Source organism: Castor canadensis, chromosome 6, assembly GCF_047511655.1.
Source record: "Castor canadensis chromosome 6, mCasCan1.hap1v2, whole genome shotgun sequence".
Taxonomy (NCBI): Eukaryota; Metazoa; Chordata; class Mammalia; order Rodentia; family Castoridae; genus Castor; species Castor canadensis.
Genome location: NC_133391.1, coordinates 73,619,381 through 73,642,590, shown reverse-complemented (window position 1 = coordinate 73,642,590; position 23,210 = coordinate 73,619,381). Strand labels below are relative to the sequence as shown.

Here is a 23,210-nt window from a genome sequence, read left to right as displayed (position 1 = left end):
GTGGAGTCATGGAGGCTTTCTGCTTCTGTACCCTAGTCACCATCTTGGATTGCTACATATTCTTTAAATGAACTTTGAAAGATTTAAAATTTTCATGATCACTGAATAGTAAATGTCAGTGCTTTGCTTCAAACCTATGTCTGTGTGTCTGACTTCCATATTTGTTTTCTTTGAACTAAACTACCCTGTTTAGCCAACAAGCAGATAGTTCTATGATGACTAACCCCACTTTTCCAGTGAAAAACTGAGGCAAATGACTTGCACATCACAGAACAAGTCAGTGGGATCCATGGTTAGAACCTGCCTTCAGCTCTCCATTCCATGTTGTTTCAGGACCAAATCACAGTTCACATACCACATTGCAAAGTACACTAAAGGCAATTATCTATCACTTTGTGGATAGAAATCAAATTGAATTCTATATCTCAAACATTTTTATCCATGTGGCTTAGTTTTGTTTCTGTTTTAGTGCATGCCTGTCTGTTCCAGACCCCCTAGAAAAAAGTACCAACGTGAAAAACTTTTTTTGTTCCAGAATCCTTTCATGAATCCCATGAACAATGATGCTGCTAATATACAGCACAAGCACCCTCGGAGACCTTGATCCTATACTTGGCTGCCCTGACACCATCACAGACAATTAGCAGGACATCCTCAGGGAGTGCAGACATCTTAGATGGTTTTTTCCTTTATTTTTAAGATATGAAGAGACTGGGTCATGAAAATCCATCTAGAAGGCCTCATCTCCATGAGTCCCACCATTTGGAGCAGGCTGCAAGAAGGGGGTGTCACTTTATGTCCTGGCAGGAAGGCCTCTTCTTCTGTAAGCCACAAACACTATGTCCTCAAACCTGTATTCCACAAATCCACAAGTGATTCTTGAAAAAAAAGCAGACACGGATACAGCTCTCCTGCAAGAAAAAGAAAACAGTCTTTATTACCTAATAAACATGTCTAACCAATCAATACTTATTTGCCATCTTTTCTGAAGAAACTCCTGAGAGTCACTTGAATTGTATCACTATGGATAATTCTTAAAGAAATTGCATTCCCACCTCCTAATGATCTTTGAACAAAGCAAGCACCTCATTTTATTAAGCCCAACTACCCAGAGAAACTGATACAGAGAGGAGTTTAAGATATATCTAAATTGAGGTCTTAGTCATTCTGATGTATGGAACTCTGCTGTGTTATCAAACCTCATCAAGCCCCATCTCCTGACTGCCAGAGGCAAGAACAAACAGATGTCAGTGCTATTTGTTTTATTCAAAAATGACAGGAAATCAAAAATCTATGAAATAGAGGTGTCAGCAGCAATGCCACAAGCATATTGGTTAGTGAGATTGATGTGCCTCCATTTTGGCTCTTGACAAAATCACCTTCTAAGCTTTCTAATTTTCAAACACCCACTTGGACATACAGACCAGAGTTCTAGGAAGTTATCTTTAATACTTGGTACATATACAATGCAGCCACATTCTGTGTGAATTAAGTTCATGCAAATTTGAAACATGGTATGATATAAGCAATAATTTCACCTTGTGCACACTTGTGCAAACCTACAAAATGCCCTTTAAAAACTGAGAGCTGTAAAGTTCTAAAGTCAGCACATCGAGTAAACTGTAAACAGCACCAATACTGTTGCCACATCACAATGCTGTTTTATGTGCTAACAAAATGCCTGCCTTCTATTCCATTGTGTATGTGCATTGGAACTTTACGGGCAATTTTAGTGACCACTACAGCTGGTATTTTAACTTCATTGTTGTTATAATCTTAACACTCTTTTATACCTTAAAAAAGCATCACATAAGTCTTCACACTGTGATGATGTTAGAACTAATGCAGAGGAAATAAACTGTCAAACTATAAATCTTTGGAACAGAGGTAAGATGTGATCTAATGCTACATTTTTAAAAGGCCAAGCAATCACCACAAGACTTCTTGACATTAATTTAAGACATTAACTCAGGAGGCAACAAACTTTCCCTTAAAAACCACATAGTAAATATTTTAGTCCTCTGTCACAACTACTCAACTCTGCTTTTGTAGCCTTTGAACACACTCAATAGCACAGCCATGTTTGAATAAAGCTTTGTTTATAAAAGCAGGCAGCACTGTTTTATGAGTACCAAGCCCTGAGTTCAAGTCCCAGTCCCACCAAAAAAAAAATGCAGGCAGCAGGCTAGATTTAGCTTATGGACTATAGTTTTCTGACCCCTGCTCTCTTGCTATGGAATCCCCTTTCTTTTAATGTAACACTTTACAACTTATAAACCCAATACCCCCCCACACCTACAACTATCTCCTTATTTTCCACAGAGCTATTTTTGAGAAAATAAAAAGTTCCATCAAGACAGAAACATTATAAACCTCTGTTAGGAAAATGCCGCACATCACACACAAAGGAGGCTCACGAGAGGTATCTCATGTCCAAAGTTTAATAAGCAGGCAGGCTGGCCAAGGAAAAAATGGCGCAGCAGCTTCTCTTGGTGGGTCTGGCCTTAAGTAGCATTTGGGAGAAAGCAAGGGCTAGGGACAGACAAAGAGAGGTGGCGGGAGATAAGGGACAGTGGGGCTTTGTTCTGCAAGGGATGAGACCAGCTGCTGAAGCAAGGTCTAGGGATGGGCAAAGGAAGGTGGCAGGAGATAAGGAGCAGTAGGCTTTGTTCCACAAGGGGTGAAACCAGCTGTGGCTCAGGCTACAGAATGGTGGCAAGGGGCAGTTCTTATCAGTCCCCTATTTTTTGTTTAATAATGATGAGGGTGGGGGCTGAGGATCAGGAATTGGGGCAAAGCATCAGTTTCTTTAGCTGCTTCCTGCTAACAGGGGTCGTTGTATGGGGCAGGATCCTCAGGCTCCTGTGGCATCCTGGATGGGGCCTTCACAGTTTTTCCAGGCAGTTTTGGAGAGGTTCATATCCCTGGAGGTACAACTGGTTAAATTTTTTATTAGCAATAGCAGACATGTAGTATGATACAAGGGAGGAAGCTTAAGAATAGGAGAGCAAGAAATATAGGCATTAGGATGGGCACTGGCCAGGAGAACCACTGTGAAATGTTGTTCCCTAGAGGATTCCAGGTGTCCATTCCTTAAGAGGTACTGCCACTGGAGGATCCCATTGAGCTTGACAGCAGTGGGTGTCGTGATAATGACCAGATGAGGGCTGATCCATCAAAGTCCCAATGGAGAGGGTAGAGGATCTTTTAGGAGAACAAGATCCCTTGGTTTAACAGAAATTGTTATAGGGTGGGGCAGGATCTGGTCTGTATGTTTTCTGAGAAGTTCCCTGAGAAGGTTAAGATAAGGAGGAGCAGAGTCTGTTGGAGGCAAGTTTTCTAAGAGAAATGGGTGGCCATACATTATTTAAGACCCAAATAGGAATATTAGGAGGAGCATAAAAGGTGTCTGCTAAGGGACTGCATAGGGGTCTAAATTTTGTAAAATCCTATAACTCCCAAGCTTGCTGTAAGCTGTCTTATGGTATGGGCGAAGGGAAATGGAAGATTGGGTTGATTTACTCATGACTCAGGGAGTGTGTCTGTCCCTTTAAGAACACATTTAGGTAGGTGACTTGAGGGAGACCTAATTGAGCCTTCTCCTTAGAGACTTTGTATTCCCAGAGGTCAGAAAGTTTTTAAAAGGACTCAGTTGCCCTGCAGATGAGGGACTCTGTGGCTCTGCATTGAAGAGGGGTGGCCTCTGGGTAGTGCCAATCTAATAAGTCTCTGGTTAGGGCCTGTCCACAAAGATGAGGGCTGTCTTTAAATTCTTGTGGCAAGACTGACCAAGTTAGTTGTTATGAAGCATTTGTGGGACCTTTAAAGGCAAATAGAGGCTGACTGTCAGGATGCAGGTTAAATGTAGCACTTTTGGATAAAAGAGAGATTTAGCTCATCATTTTACATAAATTGACATTTTTAACTCTGTAAATGTTTGTACCATATTTAGATAAAGTCTAGATATTGAATTCAGTTATAAGGTGGTCATTTAAGAGAGCATTGCATGAGCAAATACATAAATGAACTCTGATTTAGTAATACTTAAAGTTTGACAAGATCAATAGAAAACATAATTTTTTTTGATAAAATCTTTTTCTGTAACAGTTTTTTGTAGATGTTATTCAGAGCAGAACAATATTAAGATAACCTTGTTATTTTATAGACATAGAGAATTTGATTTTAGTTTGATATGACCCTAAAAATCTTTTAGGCAACTCTTAGATTATACTCAACTTTAACTTTATTACACATCAAAGCTTTTTATTATACATTTTTAAAACTTACTCAGACCTTTATATAACATATTAAACTCTTTGATGGCTTGTCTTTATCCCTCCTATTTGAAACAATCTTTAGGATAAACCCTTCCTTTTTAGATCCTTTTTTATTTAAAAAATCATTCCTTTCTCCTTTAACTTTTTAAAAAATATATTTAATACCTATTTATATCTTTTTTAGTTGTTTACTTTGTTACTTGTATTTTTAAATTAGCTTTTATAAGAATTTTAAATTTATTACAGGGGCTGAAGTAACTAATTAGTAGCCCTTGTTTTTTAAGGAATTTATGATAGGCATAAGTCCTCATTGTCCCTCAGGCTTGAGGGGATATTGTTTTGGGTGTGGAAACTGTGAGGGATTTTTGAGTTTTATTTGAATAGGGAGGGCCATCAAGGTTCACCTTACATTCATCTCATCAGTTTACATTGTGTGATCTATTTGTTTCTGAAGAAGTGGGCAGCAGGGACAGCTGCCTGGGGGGAGGAGAACTTGAGCTTTTAGTTGAGATAGTAAATCCTGTCCCTGCAGGGGCATTGGAGTTTTAGATACTATGAGGAAAGAGTGACAGAGAGGAGGTCTCCCAAGAGCAGGCCAGAGGCCAGGTAAAATTGTGCTCTAGAGGCTGGCCAGATTTGTCCCGAATGATAACCTTTGTCCTTGAACTGGGGACCAGGAGAGAAAGGTAAGACAGAGAAATAGGATCCATTGTCTAGGAGGAAAATGACCTTTTGTTTTTTTACCATTATGACTACCCCAAGGCTCCAAGAAGTGGAGAGTGGACAGGAGGCTAGGACCCATCAATCCATAGGAGGTGACACCTCCTACCATCTGGAAATGAGGCCACTTAGTCCTCCAGTTGTTACCTTTGCAGAGAGGGCAGGGTCCTGGTTGGGGACAGGGTTGTCTCCCAGGCTGTTCCCCCTTAAGCATTCTCTGTTGAAGTGCCCCTCTTGTCCATCATGGTAGCAAACTCGAGATGTAGGCTTCAGTCGGGTGGGGGCAGCAATGAGGTCATATCTTTTAATTTTCAATTAGTAATGTCCTGGTTATAATATATAGATATGGCTAGTTGTATTAGTTGATCCAATGACTTTTCTCCTTCAGCCATAAACTGAGTTTTTTACAAATATTAGGGGCTGACTGTTAGAAATTTATCTTTGAGGAGAACCTCTCTCACCTGCGACTCTGGGTCCACTGTGGTAGGCTTTCTGATAGTGTCCTTAAGATATTGCAGAAAGGTAAGGGGATTTTCTACAGGACATTGCTGTAAAGCAAAGTTGTTATTTTACATTGACACCTGACATTCTGGAGAGCAGGTCTCTGAACTGTTCTGGGCCTCAGTTTCCTCATTTGGAGAATGAGGGATCTGGCCTAGGTTAAACTACTTTCTTCCACTATGAGATGGCTGAAGTGACATTAATGCCAGTTATCTTTTTTACTATTATTATTATTTTTGATTTAGTAATGTTGGGGGATTGAACCCAAGACTGCACATGCTGGGCAGACATTTTTCCATTGAGCTACTTCTTTAGCCCCAAATATTTTTTGTCTTTGGCTGTACTGGATTTGAACTCAGGGCTTTATGCCTGCAAAGTGGCACTCTACTGTTTGAGTTATATCATTAGTCCCTTTTAGTGTGGATCAGTTAAGGGGACTGTCTGTTCACCTGTAGGTAGGTGTATTTATTTTCTCATTTCTAGGTATCACTGGTATTGGGGCTCATTGTAAATGGTAATCATTTTTAACCTGAGTAGTCTGGGTCAGAACCCATTATATTTCTAATGAGAAAAGAGTCTGGTCTAGTAGAAGCATAATATCCTTTTATGTCAATTGAAATGTTTGGATCACAGAGATAAAGGCTTGAATATGTTTGTCTGGGCATCATTACAGTTGTTTAGATGTTTTTAAATTTCCCTTAGATCTGATAGCTGGAAGGGGACACAGACTTGCCCTCTTCCTTCCATTACCTGTTGAAGGGGGAAGCACCCATTAGGAGGTTCTGAATATTGGGGTGGTTTGAAGGTAGGGCACAGGGTGGAGCAGTAGGGGTGGGCCTTGTCATTGATATGGTGCTTTTCTGGTCCTCCTTTCCATGTTTATCCTGTGGCTTACAAAGAATGGTCAGCATTTGAGTATCTAAATAGCAATTGTGCAGCCAATCTGAGATGAAAGAAAATTTGTATAGGGGACCTCAGTTTACTTTTTTCCTTTTATAGAAAAGGTCTAATTGGAGTATGGTATTGTAATTTAAGGAACCCTGTGAAGGCCACTCCTCTTGGTCACTGAAGTCATATTGAGGCCAGGCCTCAGTACAAAGATTTTAATATCTACAAGCCAAAAGACTGGAAGGTGCAGATCCTATCTAGAAAGAACAAAACGTTAGGATCCTGCCTTTTAGATCTTTAATAAAGGCTACTTTTTTAATAAAGGAATAAATCACCTGTAAAGTTAGAGGAGGGCATTTAGAGGGCATTTTGGGCCAATAACAGTACCATATGGGACAATTAGTTTTAATATTTGGAGGGAAAAATTCATGTTGAGGCTGAAAGTATAGAAAATTTTAAATGAGAAGTTTAGAGACCACAGTAATGTGTTATTTTGGGGACTATAACCTTGAGTTAACAATTGCCTTACAAGGGCTGGGTTTGGTGCCAGGTGTGAGGTGGGGATAGGAGCAGGGCTTGTGTAAGGCATCACTCCCTCCATATATACCTGGCACAAGCAAGCCTGGCTGCCTAGGCCTGATCCTGCGGCCTGTCACCCCTCCCCCCTTCCTGCATACTCTGCGCGCGTTTATTCAAGGGGAAGTGGCAGTGGGTCACAGCCATCGCCACATGTGTCTGGCAGCCCAGGAGGTGCTGGGTCCTCTCTATGGATTTTCTTAGCTATGGCAGGCATTTTTGTTGTGTCCAGGAGCCGGCATCCTGTGCATGAGCACACCAGTTTGTTTTCCCTCCTCCCCTTGTAGGGGTGGAGTTAGGGTGTGAGCATGGCAGCCGCACTTTTTTGTAAGCGCTTTTGTAAAGCAGCTGATTTAAAGTTACTTTAGGAGATTCCAAGATGGCGGCTAGAGGTAGGAAGCAGAAAGCGACCCTCCTATAGTGAAATCTTGGAGAGATGCTGGAGACACACTTTGCAAGCATAATCACCTAGAAAAGGCATAACTTTGACCCCTCCACATCTCCAGCCGGTGCAGAGAATCTTCACCTCACATTAAACGGAGAAACGAAGAGGGCCCCCAGGGCTGCCATTGGCCGGCGCCCAGACGGCTTGGGAAGACGCGGACCAGCTTACTGTCGATTAGTACACTAACACTCTCTGTTTATACCTTTGAAACTCTCTTGTCTGATACCTTGTTCTGCTTTCTCCCTCTTGTCTGTATATTTGTTTTCCCCTTTTCTTTAACTTCTTGCTTCCCATCTCAGCTCACTCTTCCATTCTAAATATTACCATTGTTATTATTACAAGCTAGAAAATACTTAATTACACACAGTACAGGGACAGTAACAACACCAAGGACAATGACAGGAAGACAGAAAAAACAGGGAAACCAGTTTCCCCACAGCAAAAAATTAGTACAGGAACCAGAGGGGAATGAAGAGAACAGAAACTCAGATCCAGACTCCAACAAAATGAAGATAAACTATGCCAAAGGACCCAATGAAGCCCACAAGAATAATTTAAAAGAAGACATACTACAAGTACTCAATGAGAATTTTATAGAGATGATACTGGATAGGGTCAACCAAAATGTACAGGAGACACTCAAGAAATTCCAAGACAACAAAAATAGAGAATTTGAAAAAGCAAAAGAAGAAATAAAGGAAACCATAGAAGCACTGTATAAACACCAAAGTGAAAGAGAGAACACAATGAATAAATGGATAAATGAACTCAGGGCAAAAATAGACAACAATAAAGAAGAAAACTGCCAGGATATGGAAAACCTCAGAAAAAAGAATGAAACAGAACTGCAAAACAAAACGGAAGGCTAATCCAGCAGAATAGAACAAACAGAAGGCAGAATTTCAGAACTGGAAGATGAAATGGTAATTAAAGGAAAAACCGAAGAACTATTAATTAAACAACTCAAGACCTGTGAAAAGAAAATGCAAGAACTCACTGACTCCATCAAAAGACCAAACTTGAGAATCATGGGCATCGAAGAAGGAGAAGAGGTGCAAGGGAAGGGAATGCGTAATATATTCAACAAAATAATAACAGAAAATTTCCCAAATCTAGAGAAAGATATTCCCATACAAATGCAAGAGGCCTCCAGGACACCAAACAGACCAGATCAAAATAGAACTACTCCACGACATATCATCATTAAAACAAGTTCAGAAACTAAGGAAAGAATATTGAAGGCTGTAAGAGAGAAAAAACAAGTAACATACAAAGGTAAACCCATCAAAATCACAGCAGACTTCTCAACAGAAACATTAAAAGCAAGAACAGCGTGGGGTGAGATCTTCTGGGCATTGAATGAAAATAACTTCAACCCCAGGATACTCTACCCAGCAAAACTATCATTCAAAATAGATGGAGCAATAAAAGTCTTCCATGATAAGCAGAAACTAAAACAATATGTGACCACAAAGCCACCATTACAAAAGATTCTGCAAGGGATCCTGCACACAGAAAGTGACACCCAACTTAACCATGAAAAGGCAGGCAGCACCAAACCACAGGATAAGAAAAAGCAAGACAGTAGAGAGTAACATCAAGTTAGGTACACACAATCAAACCTTCAAACAACTAAGACAACTAAATGGCAGGAATCACCACATACCTATCAGTACTAACGCTTAATGTTAATGGACTTAATTCACCCATCAAAAGACACCGTTTGACAAAATGGATTAAAAAAGAAGATCCAACAATTTGTTGCTTACAGGAGACTCATCTCACCAACAGAAATAAGCATATGCTTAGGATGAAAGGCTGGAAGAAGATTTACCAAGCCAATGGCCCCTGAAAACAAGCAGGAGTAGCAATACTTATCTCTGACAAAGTAGACTTCAAACCTACATTGATCAAACGAGATAAAGAAGGACATTCCATACTAATAAAAGGGGAAATAGACCAAAAGGAAATAATAATCATCAATCTGTACGCACCCAATGTCAACGCACCCAATTTCATCAAACATACCCTGAAAGACCTAAAAGCATATATAAACGCCAACACAGTGGTTGTGGGAGACTTTAACACTCCATTATCATCAATAGATAGGTCATCCAAACAAAAACTCAATAAAGAAATCCAAGATCTAAAATATGCAATAGATCAAGTGGACCTAGTAGATGTCTACAGAACATTTCATCCAACCTCTACACAATATACATTCTTCTCAGCAGCCCATGGAACCTTCTTCAAAATAGATCATATCCTAGGGCACAAAGCAAGCCTCAGCAAATATAAGAAAATAGAAATAATACTGTGCATACTATCTGATCACAATGCAGTAAAAGTAGAACTCAACAACAAAAGTAAAGACAAAAAATATGCAAACAGCTGGAAACTAAATAACTCATTACTTAATGAAGAGTGGATCATTGATGCAATAAAAGAGGAAATTAAAAAGTTCCGGGAAGTCAATGAAAATGAAAACACAACCTACCGGAACCTATGGGACACAGCTAAGGCAGTCTTGAGAGGAAAGTTTATAGCCATGAGTGCATATATTAAAAAGATTGAAAGATCCCAAATCAATGACCTAATGATACATCTCAAACTCCTAGAAAACAAGAACAAGCAAATCCCAAAACAAATAGAAGGAGAAAAATATAAAAATAAGAGCTGAAATCAACGAAATAGAAACCAAAAAAACCATACAAAGAATTAATGAAACAAAAAGTTGGTTCTTTGAAAAAATAAACAAGATCGATAGACCCCTGGCAAACCTGACTAAAATGAGGAGAGAAAAAACCCAAATTAGTAGAATTAGGAATGCAAAAAAGGAGATAACAACAAACACCATGGAAGTCCAGGAAATCATCAGAGACTACTTTGAGAACCTATATTCAAATAAATTTGAAAATCTTAAAGAAATGGACAGATTTCTAGATACATATGATCATCCAAAACTGAACCAAGAGGAAATTAATCACCTGAATAGACCTATAACACAAAATGAAATTGAAGCAGCAATCAAGAGTCTCCCCAAAAAGAAAAGTCCAGGACCTGATGGATTCTCTGCTGAATTCTATCAGACCTTTAAAGAAGATCTGATACCAACCCTCTTTAAACTGTTCCATGAAATAGAAAGGGAAGGAAAACTGCCAAACACATTTTATGAAGCCAGTATTACACTTATCCCAAAACCAGGCAAAGACACCTCCAAAAAGGAGAACTATAGGCCAATCTCCTTAATGAACATTGATGCAAAAATCCTCAACAAAATAATGGCAAACCGAATTCAGCAACACATCAAAAAGATTATTCACCACGACCAAGTAGGCTTCATCCCAGGGATGCAGGGGTGGTTCAACATATGAAAATCAATAAACATAATAAACCACATTAACAGAAGCAAAGACAAAAACCACTTGATCATCTCAATAGATGCAGAAAAAGGCTTTGATAAGATCCAACATCATTTCATGATAAAAGCTCTAGGAAAACGAGGAATAGAAGGAAAGTTCCTCAACATTATAAAAGCTATATATGACAAACCTACAGCCAGCATTATACTTAACGGAGAAAAATTAAAACATTCCCTCTAAAATCAGGAACCAGACATGGATGCCCACTATCTCCACTCCTATTCAACATAGTACTGGAATTCCTAGCCAGAGCAATTAGGCAAGAAGAAGGAATAAAAGGAATACAAATAGGTAAAGAAACTGTCAAAATATCCCTATTTGCAGACGACATGATCCTATACCTTAAAGACCCAAAAAACTCTACTCAGAAGCTTCTAGACATCATCAATAGCTATAGCAAGGTAGCAGGATGTACAATCAACATAGAAAAATCATTAGCATTTCTATACACTAATAATGAACAAACTGAAAAAGAATATATGAAAACAATTCCATTTACAATAGCCTCAAACAAAATCAAATACCTAGGTGTAAACCTAACAAAAGATGTGAAAGACCTCTACAAGGAAAACTATACACTTCTGAAGAAAGAGATTGAGGAAGACTATAGAAAGTGGAGAGATCTTCCATGCTCATGGATTGGTAGAATCAACATAGTAAAAATGTCGATACTCCCAAAAGTAATCTACATGTTTAATGCAATTCCCATCAAAATTCCAATGACATTCATTAAAGAGATTGAAAAATCTACTGTGAAATTTATATGGAAACACAAGAGGCCACGAATAGCCAAGGCAATACTCAGTCAAAAGAACTATGCAGGAGGTATCACAATACCTGACTTCAAACTATATTACAAAGCAATAACAATAAAAACAGCATGGTACTGGCACAAAAACAGACATGAAGACCAGTGGAACAGAATAGAAGATCCAGATATGAAGCCACACAACTATAAGCAACTTATCTTTGACAAAGGAGCTAAAAATATATGATGGAGAAATAGCAGCCTCTTCAACAAAAACTGCTGGGAAAACTGGTTAGCAGTCTGCAAAAAACTGAAACTAGATCCATGTATATCACCCTATACCAAGATTAACTCAAAATGGATCAAGGATCTTAATATCAGACCCCAAACTCTTAAGTTGATACAAGAAAGAGTAGGAACTACTCTGGAGTTAGTAGGTATAGGTAAGAACTTTCTCAATGAAACCCCAGCAGCACAGCAACTAAGAGATAGCATAGATAAATGGGACCTCATAAAACTAAAAAGCTTCTGTTCATCAAAAGAAATGGTCTCTAAACTGAAGAGAACACCCACAGAGTGGGAGAAAATATTGGCCAACTATACATCAGACAAAGGACTGATAACCAGAATATACAGGGAACTTAAAAAACTAAATTCTCCCAAAACTAATGAACCAATAAAGAAATGGGCATGTGAACTAAACAGAACTTTCTCAAAGGAAGAAATTCAAATGGCCAGAAAACACATGAAAAAATGCTCACCATCTCTAGCGATAAAGGAAATGCAAATTAAAACCACACTAAGATTCCACCTCACCCCTGTTAGAATAGCCATCATCAGCAACACCACCAACAACAGGTGTTGGCGAGGATGCGGGGAAAAAGGAACCCTCTTACACTGTTGGTGGGAATGTAGACTAGTACAACCACTCTGCAAAAAAATTTGGAGGCTACTTAAAAAGCTGGACATCGATCTACCAGTTGATCCAGCAATACCACTCTTGGGGATATACCCAAAAGACTGTTACTCCAGAGGCACCTGCACATCCATGTTTATTGCGGCACTATTCACAATAGCCAAGTTATGGAAACAGCCAAGATGTCCCACCACTGACGAATGGATTAAGAAAATGTGGTATCTATACACAATGGAATTTTATGCAGCCATGAAGAAGAACGAAATGTTATCATTCGCTGGTAAATGGATGGAATTGGAGAACATCATTCTGAGTGAGGTTAGCCTGGCCCAAAAGACCAAAAATCGTATGTTCTCCCTCATATGTGGACATTAGATCAAGGGCAAACACAACAAGGGGATTGGACTATGAGCGCATGATAAAAGTGAGAGCACACAAGGGAGGGGTGAGGATAGGTAAGACACCTAAAAAACTAGCTAGCATTTGTTGCCCTTAACGCAGAGAAACTAAAGCAGATACCTCAAAGCAACTGAGGCCAATAGGAAAAGGGGACCAGGAACTAGAGAAAAGGTTAGATCAAAAAGAATTAACCTAGAAGGTAACCCCACGCACAGGAAATCAATGTGAGTCAATGCCCTGTATAGCTATCCTTATCTCAACCAGCAAAAACCCTTGTTCCTTCCTATTATTGCTTATACTCTCTCTACAACAAGATTAGAAATAAGGGCAAAATAGTTTCTGCTGGGTATTGGTGGGGGGAGAGGGAGGGGGCAGAGTGGGTGGTAAGGGAGGGGGTGGGGGCAGGGGGGAGAAATGAACCAATCCTTGTATGCACATATGAATAATAAAAGAAAAATGAAAAAAAAAATAAATAAAGTTACTTTAGATTGAGAAGCCTGGCAAACTAATTGGAATAACTTAAGTCATAAGGTACCATGTTACAAGTTTTTCATGGGAGGCAGGGTCCCAGTAAGCCCAGGGAGGGGAAAGCAGACAGAGACAAATGACATGCCATGAGACCATGGAGGAAGCAGAAAAGGTGTCTTGATACCTTAGGTAAAGGAAAGGAAAGTAGAGCATGGAGGCATGACACATGCTTGAGGGATTAGCCATCACCTGCATCCCTAGGTTGCTCCCATTGACTGGTACTGAAACACTTTTAGCAACATGAAACCTCCATTCTCTGATTGCTGTCTCAGGAAAAAGGGACATTAGAAAGGAGGGGGGAAAAGAGAAGCAGTCGTCAGATGCCATAATCAAATAGGGCTCCAACAATGTAGCATGAGGTGTACCTGAATAAATCCCAGGCTTGGTCTTAGCGCACAGGGAGGGAGCATGAGTTCCCCAGAGCCAGAATCGCCGTGAGGCCAGAGTTGGCAAGGAGTGGCTTGTTTAACTCCATGACGGGAGAGTTTTTCAGGAAGAGCAGCATGAGCAGCACAAGAAGTCTGCTTACATGGGGAAGGAGGAGGTTTGGGAGAGGATTTGGTTTGTTGGCAGGGTCAAAGAACGGGAAGGTTTCAGAGTCAGGGATGTTAATTGGAGTTTTTATGGCCAGAAGGACTCAGGCAGGGGAGTAAGAGGTACAGAGAGAAGGCTTAGAGAGGAGATAAAAGAAGGCCTGGACATGGGGAATCTCCTTTCATTTTCCAGCGCGATCACAGAAGTTATAGAGATCCCTGAGAATGTTAGGGTCGAGTGTGCCATCTAGTGGCCATTTTGAGTCATTGTCCAATTGGTATTGTGGCCAAGTCTGATTGGAAAGAAAAATGAGTTTTTGGGCTTTGAGATCAGGCGAGAGCCATAGGGGCTCGAGGTTGGCCAGTAGGCAGCCCAGAGGAGTATCTGAGGGAATTTTGAAGGTCCAGTCCCCATGGTGAGACCTGGTCCAATGAAGAATATGGCGGGCATCCCCGAGATATTGCTTTCCTGGACGAAACAGAGGAGTGGAGGACCTCAAGGGAACGTGTTCACCGAGAGATCATCCACACCCCAGGAACCCGGTTCCTGGGGTGAGTGAGCCAGGACCTAGTGCTAGGATTTTGAACGAAGAGAGAGAGAGAACCATGACTCACGGTGCAGCAGTGCGAGGAAGCTCACCAAGGGAGGACTGAGGAAATTAACTGGTGGCGGGCGAGTAATGGGAGTGCACTGGCCTTGAGGAGGTTCCCTGTAAACGAGAGTGGCAATGGCAGCACTAGTTTGGGGTCAGGGGTCCCGGCAAAGCAGCTCAGATCCCAGTAAGTTTATCCAGGCTTAAGGAAGGCAGCTCCCACCTATGTGGCTTTGATATAATCCCCTGGACAGGCTCCCCTATATAGGGGATATCTGCCTTGTGGCCAAAGTAGGCTTGGGAGCACAGCGTATTATCAGGAGGTCCTGAATTTACTAATTGGGAGAGCAAGATCAGTGCCAGAAGCTCACCTGTTCCTGGCCAATGCACCAAAATGTTAGGAAAACGCTGCACATCGCACACAAAGGAGACTCATGAAAGGTATCTCATGTCCAAAGTTTAATAAGCAGGCTGGCTGGCCAAGAAAAAATGGTGCAGCAGCTTCTCTTGGTGGGTCTGGCCTTAAGTAGCATTTGGGAGAAAGCAAGGGCTAGGGACGGACAAAGAGAGGTGGCAGGAGAAAAGGGGCAGTGGGGCTTTGTTCTACAAGGGATGAGACCAGCTGCTGAAGCAAGGGCTAGGGCAGGCAAAGGAAGGTGGCAGGTGATAAGGAACAGTGGGCTTTGTTCTGCAAGGGATGAAACCAGGTCTGGCTAAGGCTGCAGAATGGTGGCAAGGGGCAGTTCTTATCAACCTCAGAAACTTTGTAAAAAATAGTCAAGAAAATGGTGGGGAGGGGGAGCAGAAAATAAGGTAGCAACATGACTACAACATCAAAACCTCAAAATTTTCTTTTATTTTTGTGATGATACATAACTATGTATTTATCAAAACTCATCAAATGATACACTATATAACCGACAACTAAATCATCAATGTACTGGCAGAGTAGCTCAAGTTGTAGAGTGCCTGCCTAGTGAGCATAAGGCCCTGAGTTCAAACCCTAATATCACATTTTTTAAAATCATCAATTTAATTGTACACAGATAATGCCTCAATGAAATTGAGTAACTGTAGACATATGTGTTAAGGATATAAATCCCTTACTTTATATTTGCTCCTCCGAAAAAACTGGATATGAATGTTGAGTCTGTGTTATGCAAACAACTCAGGAATTCTGTGGTACTGACAGTATTATATGCCACTGTCCCATACTGAAGTTCTGGGAGTATTCAGACCTGGTTTTACGTAGCTTGTTACAAGTAACGCAAAGCCCTGAGAGTTTCATGGCTTAGCACTCAACCACAGTTTTTAAAAAACAAGAGAATCTAAAACAGTAGGTAATGAAAACTTCTCTAACTTACTCATTTTTGCTAAAAATGCTAAATCTGACTTAAAATGCAAGTCTTTTCAGTTGTGCTTGTTCCAGTGGAGCCTGTCTACCTTGAAACAATCACCAAAAAAAAAAAAAAAGCAAATAAGAGGCTGAGATGCTCAAAGCAGGAAAAGGCATACAAAGAAAATCATTTATCCAATTAACTAAAGCTGACCAAATACATGATAACAATGACACCCATGACACACACTCCATTCTACACTTAACAAACCCTCCAGATGACTCTGCTCACAAAGCTTAAAACCACTAACATGAAGTTTGAAGAGCAACAAATATATACCTTTCCAAACTGCAAGCCCCTCATTCCCTCACTTAACTTGGAGCTGAATTTAGACCTCACCACCTCACCCCCACCCCAAGTGCACAAGCACAAATGGTACTTAGTGAGAGTCACAAACAAGGCTAGAAAAACAAGGAGAGGTAGCTAAGGTCTTCTCCACAGTGTTTTCCAGAACAGTGTGGACATAGTAGTAAGCCATTTTAGATTCAATTCCAACAAGTTATGAGTACCTGTTACACTGCATGCCCACAATAAATGAAATTATCTGTTTAACCATTTCCAGTAACAATAAAATATGTGTTAATTGTATAGAAACTTAATGTCATCAGAATGAAGTCCACCTTGCAAACAAGCAGAAACACTACAATTCTCCAACTGCTTTTCCCTCATAGGACCGGTCTGCATGTTTTAAATGCCACGGTGTTCGTATGAGTGCTCCTTTTGCATCTTCTCTGTTTAACTTCTCTCAAAGTTCATTGTGCATCACAATTAGAACACCATGGTTTTGCTTATACAAAACCATGGGTAGTATACTTTTAAGCTGACATAAGGTAATTATGAATTACCCAGCAATATCTGCTTTATTCAAAGTTTTGTTTTATCTTCTCTCAAATGTTAAAAGCCTAAATCCTATAAATTCTGTAAGATGTAAATCCATCATGCTTATTTATTTTGGGCTGTATCTCACTTAAATAACATTGACCTATCCTTTTCATTACAGAGGCCTTTCTCTTTGATGTACACAATAGAAATGGGGGTGAGAGGTTCACAAAATAGTTCTGTAATTCCCTGCTATTAACTCTACACCATTTACCCTAAACTAGAGGTGGTGTGCTTCAGCACAAATGGTGTCTTTTTTCTAGCCTGTGCCCAAAGCAGACTTTGCTAATCAGTCAAGGAACTCTTTTTTTTTAAATAAATTTTTATTAGGAAATATTCATTATACAGGGGGATTCACAGTGACAAATCCAATTAGACTTGTATTGTACATTATTTCCATTGCACCCATCACCTCACCCACTCAGCCCCCACCCACCCCACTTAAAGCAATCGCAAGAGGTTTTTTAGTTCTGTTTCATATAGGTATATGAAGTCCATCAACCACATACCATCACCTTAATCTTCTTCCTTCACCCTACCCTTCTCCCCCTTCCCATTAGTAACCCCCCACCCCACACACACTGTGCCTATTTTTCAGTCCTGATTTTCATTATTAATATTTAAGTTGACATTCAAAGGGGTGTCTCAATGGATATGCTTTACTTTGGTCTGTTCAATCCCTTTGAATACTCTCCCTCCCCCTGTTTTTCAACAGTTTTCAGTACACATCCTTATATCCCCTAACTTTACATCTTATGGTATGAGATACTATTAGTGCTCCATCAATCTCTTTTCCTTTCCCTCTTTCCCCAAGACCCATAGAGTAGTTCAACTGTTATAAATACATTCTACTTTTGAATTTGTATATGATCATGCCTGTTTTTGTATATATGTTTATCTTTGGATCTATCTTCCCCTTATGAGGAAAAACATGCATCTTTTGTGCTTCTGATCCTGGCTAACTTCATTTAGCATGATTTCCTCCAATTGCATTCATTTACCTTCAAATCCCATGTCATTATTCCTTGTAACTAAGTAATACTCCACTGTGTATATGTACCACAATTTTATGATCCATCCATTAGCTGCAGGGCATCTGGGTTGTTTCCAGAGCTTGACAATTTGAATAGTACACATAAGTGTACAGGTGTCTCTTCTGTATCCTGTCTTATGTTCTTTTGGGTAGATGCCAGGGGCAGTATCACTGGATCATATGGCAGTTCTACCTCTAGTTTTTTGAGGAATCTCCATACTGCTTTCCATAGTGGTTGTACTAAATTGCATTCCCACCAGCAGTGTATTAGGGTTCCTGTTTCTCCACATCCTCGCCAACATTTGTTGTTGTTATTACCCTTGACTATGACCATTCTAACTGGGGTGAGATGAAATCTAAGTGTTACTTTGATTTGCATCTCTTTCATAACTAGGGAAGTTGAATACTTCCTTGTATATTTACTGGCCATCTGTACCTCTTCCTTATTTAATTCATGTGCCCATTTCTTCACTGGGGTGTTGATTCTTTGGGGGCTGAGTTTTTTAGTTTCCTATAGATTCTGGATATTAGTTCCTGATGGGATGAGTGGCTGGCAAAGATTTTCTCCCATTCTGTGGGCTGTCTCTTGAGTCTGGTGACTGTTTCCTTTCCTATGCAGAATCTTTAGTTTGATGTAGTCCCGTCTGTTCAATGTTTCTCTTAGATGCTGAGCCTTTTGAGTTCTGTTTAGGAAGTCATTCCCTATACCTACCTGTTCCAATGTATTTCCTACTAGTTCTTGGAGTCATTTCAGGGTTTCAGGCCTTATATTAAGGTCTTTTATCCACTTTGAGTTGATTTTGCTACAGGGTGAAAGACAGGGATCTAATTTCAGTCTTCTACATGTGGATATACAGTTTTCTCGGCAGCATTTGTTGAAGAGGCTGTCTTTTCTCCATTGTGCGTTTTGGGGTCCTTTGTCAAAGATCAGCTGGCTATAGATGCATGAGTTTATATTTGGATCCAGTGGTCTTCTTGTCTGTTTTTATGCCAATACCATGCTGTTTTTATTACTATGGCTCTGTAGTATAGTTTGAAGTTGAGTAGTGTGATGCCACCAGCATTGGACTTTTTGCTCAGAATTGCTCTGGCTATTCCAGGTTTTGTGTTTCCATATGTATTTCATGACTGATTGCTTATAAGAGACTCATCTCACTGAAAAAAATAAACAGTGGCTTAGAGTCAAAGGCTGGAAAAAAGTTTTCCAAGCAGATGGACCCCATAAACAGGCAGGAGTAGCTATACTTATATCTGACAAAGTAGACTTCAGACTAAAATCAATCAGGAGAGACAATGAAGGTCACTTCATATTAATGAAAGGAACAATTCATCAGAAGGAAATTTCAATCCTTAATATATATGCACCAAACACAGGGGCACCCAACTACATTAAAAAAAATCTCTAATGACTCTAAGAGCACTGATAGAAGCTAACACAGTGAGAGTGGGAGACCTGAATACCCCAGTGTCACCAATAGACAGATCATCCAGACAAAAGATCAGCAAAGAAACTTCAGAACTACTCCACACATTAGACCAAACAGACATGGTATAATTTACAGAGTATTCCACCTAACAACTAGGCAATGCACATGCTTTTCTGCAGCTCATGGAACTTTCTCCAAAATAGATCATATTTTAGGACACAAAGCAAGTCTCAACAAATTCAAGAAAATCAAAATAACCCCCTGCATCATATCAGACCACAACAGAATAAAACTAGATGTCAACAACAAAAGAAAAGAAACCCCATAAAATATTCAAACACATGGAAACTGAGCAGCACACTGCTGAAAAATCAATGGGTGAATGAAGTAATAAGGAAGAAATCAGAAAGTTCCTAGAATCCAATGAAAATGAAAATACAACTACCAGAATCTGTGGGACATGCAAAGGCCATGCTAAGGGGAAAGTTTATAGCTATAAGTGCCTACATTAAAAAAAAAAAAAAACAGAGACTTCTCTGTTCATCATTACAATCTAATGATGAACTGTAAGCTCCAAAACAAGAACAAACTAAACCCAAAACCAGCAGATGGAGAGAAATAATAAAGATAAGGACCAAGATAAATGAGATTGAAACCAAACATACTATACAAAGAATCAATGAAACAAAAGGTTGGTTCTTCGGAAAGATCGACAAACCCTTAGCCAACATAACAAAACAGAGGAGGGAGAAGACCCAAATTAATAAAATTAGAGATGAAAAGGGGGACATAACCACAAATACCAATGAAATTCAGAGAATCAATAGAGAGTACTTTGAAAACCTATATTCAAGTAAACTGGAAAATCTAGATGAAATGGATAAATTCCTACATGCATATAAAAAAATAAAATTGAACTAAGAAGATATTAACCATCTAAATAGTCCTATTACTTACAATGAAATTGAAGCAGTAATAAAGAGTCTCCCTACAAAGAAGAGCCAAGGACCTGATGGATTCATAGCCAAATTTTACCAAACCTTTAAAGAACTAACTCCAATACTCCTCAAACTTTTACAGGAAATAGAAAAGGAACTCATTCTATGAAGCCAGTATTATACTCATTCCAAAACACAGCAAAGATGTAACCAGAAAAGAGAACTGCAGACCAATATCTTTAATGAATATAGATGCAAAGACTCTCAACAAAATACCGGCAAACAGAATTCAACAACATGTCAAAAAGATCATACACCATGACCAAGCAGGTTTCATTCCAGGGATGCAAGGATGGCTCAACATCCATAAATCCATAAACTTAATACAGCACATAAACAGAAGCAAGGACAAAAAACACATGATCCTCTCAATTGACACAGAAAAAGCGTTTGACAAAATCCAACACCCTTTCATGGTAAAATCTCTGAAGAAACTAGGAATAGAAGGAGTGTTCCTCAACACAATAAAGGCTATATATGACAAACCTACTAAAGCCAACATCATATGAAGTGGAGAACTACTGAAACTGCTCCCCTTAAAGTCAAGAATGAGACAGGGTTGTCTACTTTCCCCACTCCTATTCAATATAGTTTTGGAATTCCTAGCCAAAACATTCAGACAAGAGCAAGAAATAAAAGGGATTCAAATAGGGAAGGAAGAAGTCAAACTATCCCTATTTTCAGATGACATGATGCTATACCTAAAAGACTCCAAAAGCTCTATCAAAAAACTACTAGAAATCATAAACTCTTTTGGCAAAGTAGCAGTACAAAATTAGCATACAGAAATCAGTAGCTCTTCTAGATACCAACAACACACAGTCTAAGAAAGAAATCAGGGAAACAATTCCATTTACAATAGCTTCAAAAACAATACAGTAACTTGAAATAAATTTAATGAAAGAGACCAAAGACCTTTTTAATAAAAACTATAAACCACTGAAGAGAGAAACTGAAGAAGACATCAGAAGATGGAAAGACCTTCCATGCTCGTGAATCAGAAGAATCAATGCTGTATGTGGCCATACTACCAAAAGCAATCTACATGTTCAATGTAATCCCCATCAAAATTTCAATGACATTCTGTACAGAAAGAGGAAAATTAGTCAAGGCACTCTTAACCCAGAGCCCAAGAATTAATCTCAAGATTCAGAATCCTTCAGGTAGTAGAAGCATATACAAGTCGACTATCCCCTATCCAAAATGCTTGGGACCAGAAATATGTTGGATTTTAGAATGTTTCAGATTTTAGAATATTTGCATATACATAATGAGATATCCTGGGAATGGGTCCCAGGTATAAACATGAAATTCACTTATTTTCATGTACACATATACTCATAGCCTAAAGGCAATCTTATATGATATTTTTAGTGCACCTGTGTTTTGACTGCCACCTGTCACAGAAGCTCAGGTATGAAAAATTCTGCTTGTAACATCATGTCACTATTCAAAAGGTTGATTTTGGAGCATTTCTTAGTTGGGGTTTTGAGATTAGTTTCTAGACTAATGAGACATATTTGTTTCACTGGCCAATCGATATGTTTCTTTCTTGTTATCCTTCCTGCTCCAATTACAGCTTTAAATCTCTCCTTTTATTGTTCTCTGAACAATAAAAATGAGCTTCAGTTAATCCTGAGCTTCAATCTTTACAAATCTATGCCACCATAAGGGTCCCAATCATGGTAGATTACACTGAAGAGTTTTAACAATTTGAATGCAGTTGCAACCCAGCACGTAGTACAAAACTATTCTGAAAATCAAAGAACCGAGCAAATAAAGGTACTGAGCTGATAACAAAACACGTGCGCAATAGCATTCTGTGTGAATAGCTAAGAAATGTGCATCATGAATAGCCCAGGGAGGCCAATGCACAATACCAGGCATGAAAACATGGCTTGAGTAAATAATTCTGATTATGCTTTTGGTACTCACTGATGATTCTTTATTCAGCCAAGGGGGCACCACACTGTTCCTTTAGCAGCATCTCCATTATTCTAATTCCCTAAGGAGAGAAGAAAGAAAAATCAAAATGCCATATCTAATAGACAAGCGCTTTTACATTTATCATTACATTTATCACAACCTTTTCTCTTCAGGGAATCTAGGCCCTGGCCATATATTCATTTCAAAAAAAAAAGTAGGCTCATAGTCATCCCTTACATTTTTATAACATTTTACTCAGCAATTTCATGCACACTTTCTCCACATGTGCTCAGAACTATTTGAGAGGTGGGTACAGAAGAGTTTAGCATTTGCTTTAAACAAGAGAAAACAGCCCAAAAGAAGTTAAGCAACTTCTTGAAAATGGTCCAGTTACTAAGTGCACTGCCAGATCTAGGACAACAGCAACAGTGATGTCTGTTGAATGCTAACAAATGTGCTGGTTTCACTGCCAAGGTTTGTGTGGACTGCCTTGGTAGTGGGTTCTGTGGTGCCCCTCCAGGATGGAATCACTCCTTCCTCCATCTACCCCATCTACTATAAGCTGCTGAGGGCACACAGTCACTCTCAGCCAAAGGAAGAGGCACCCCACATCCAAAAACTAGTTAATATAGGGAATAGAGACCTGGCCTGCTTCCCTCACTTCAGGACAAGTGTGAAACCACTCTATACCTATATCCCAATGGGAACAGCCAAGACTTTTGCTGCAACTGTATCACATCACCTGCTCCTCATCCTGCTTCCCTCATTCCCCATGGAGCTGATACAGGAGCTGCCTCCAATGCAATGCAAATGAAAATGTCCATCCAGGAGTCTGGGCCTACAGCCCACTGAGGGCACCTTGTTCGATACACACAAATCTCCTAAGTACTATTCTAAGCTCCACTTTACTAGTGAGGAAATAAAAATTCAGGGAGATTTAAGTAATTTGCCCAAATATACAGCTATTAAGTAGTGAAACCAGAAAAAGCACATAGGACCCTATG

General features: G+C 39.6%; 1 protein-coding gene across 7 annotated transcripts in view; it reads right to left on the bottom strand.

Annotated features, from left to right (window-relative positions):
- Nucleotides 1-657: 657 nt before the first annotated feature.
- Nucleotides 658-23,210, bottom strand: part of Prelid2 (PRELI domain containing 2) — a 99,473-nt gene continuing 76,920 nt past the window's right edge. For 6 of the 7 annotated variants that reach the window (XM_074076737.1, XM_074076739.1, XM_074076741.1 and 3 more), the window contains 2 exons: nt 22,216-22,285; nt 658-911 (listed from right to left, as the gene is read on the bottom strand). In XM_074076737.1, coding sequence (XP_073932838.1) covers nt 22,226-22,285 — 60 coding nt within the window. In that variant the 3' untranslated portion in view covers nt 658-911; nt 22,216-22,225. Of the gene's footprint in view, nt 912-17,400; nt 19,011-22,215; nt 22,286-23,210 lie in introns of those variants that run through there. The other variant, XM_074076738.1, reaches the window with a different exon arrangement.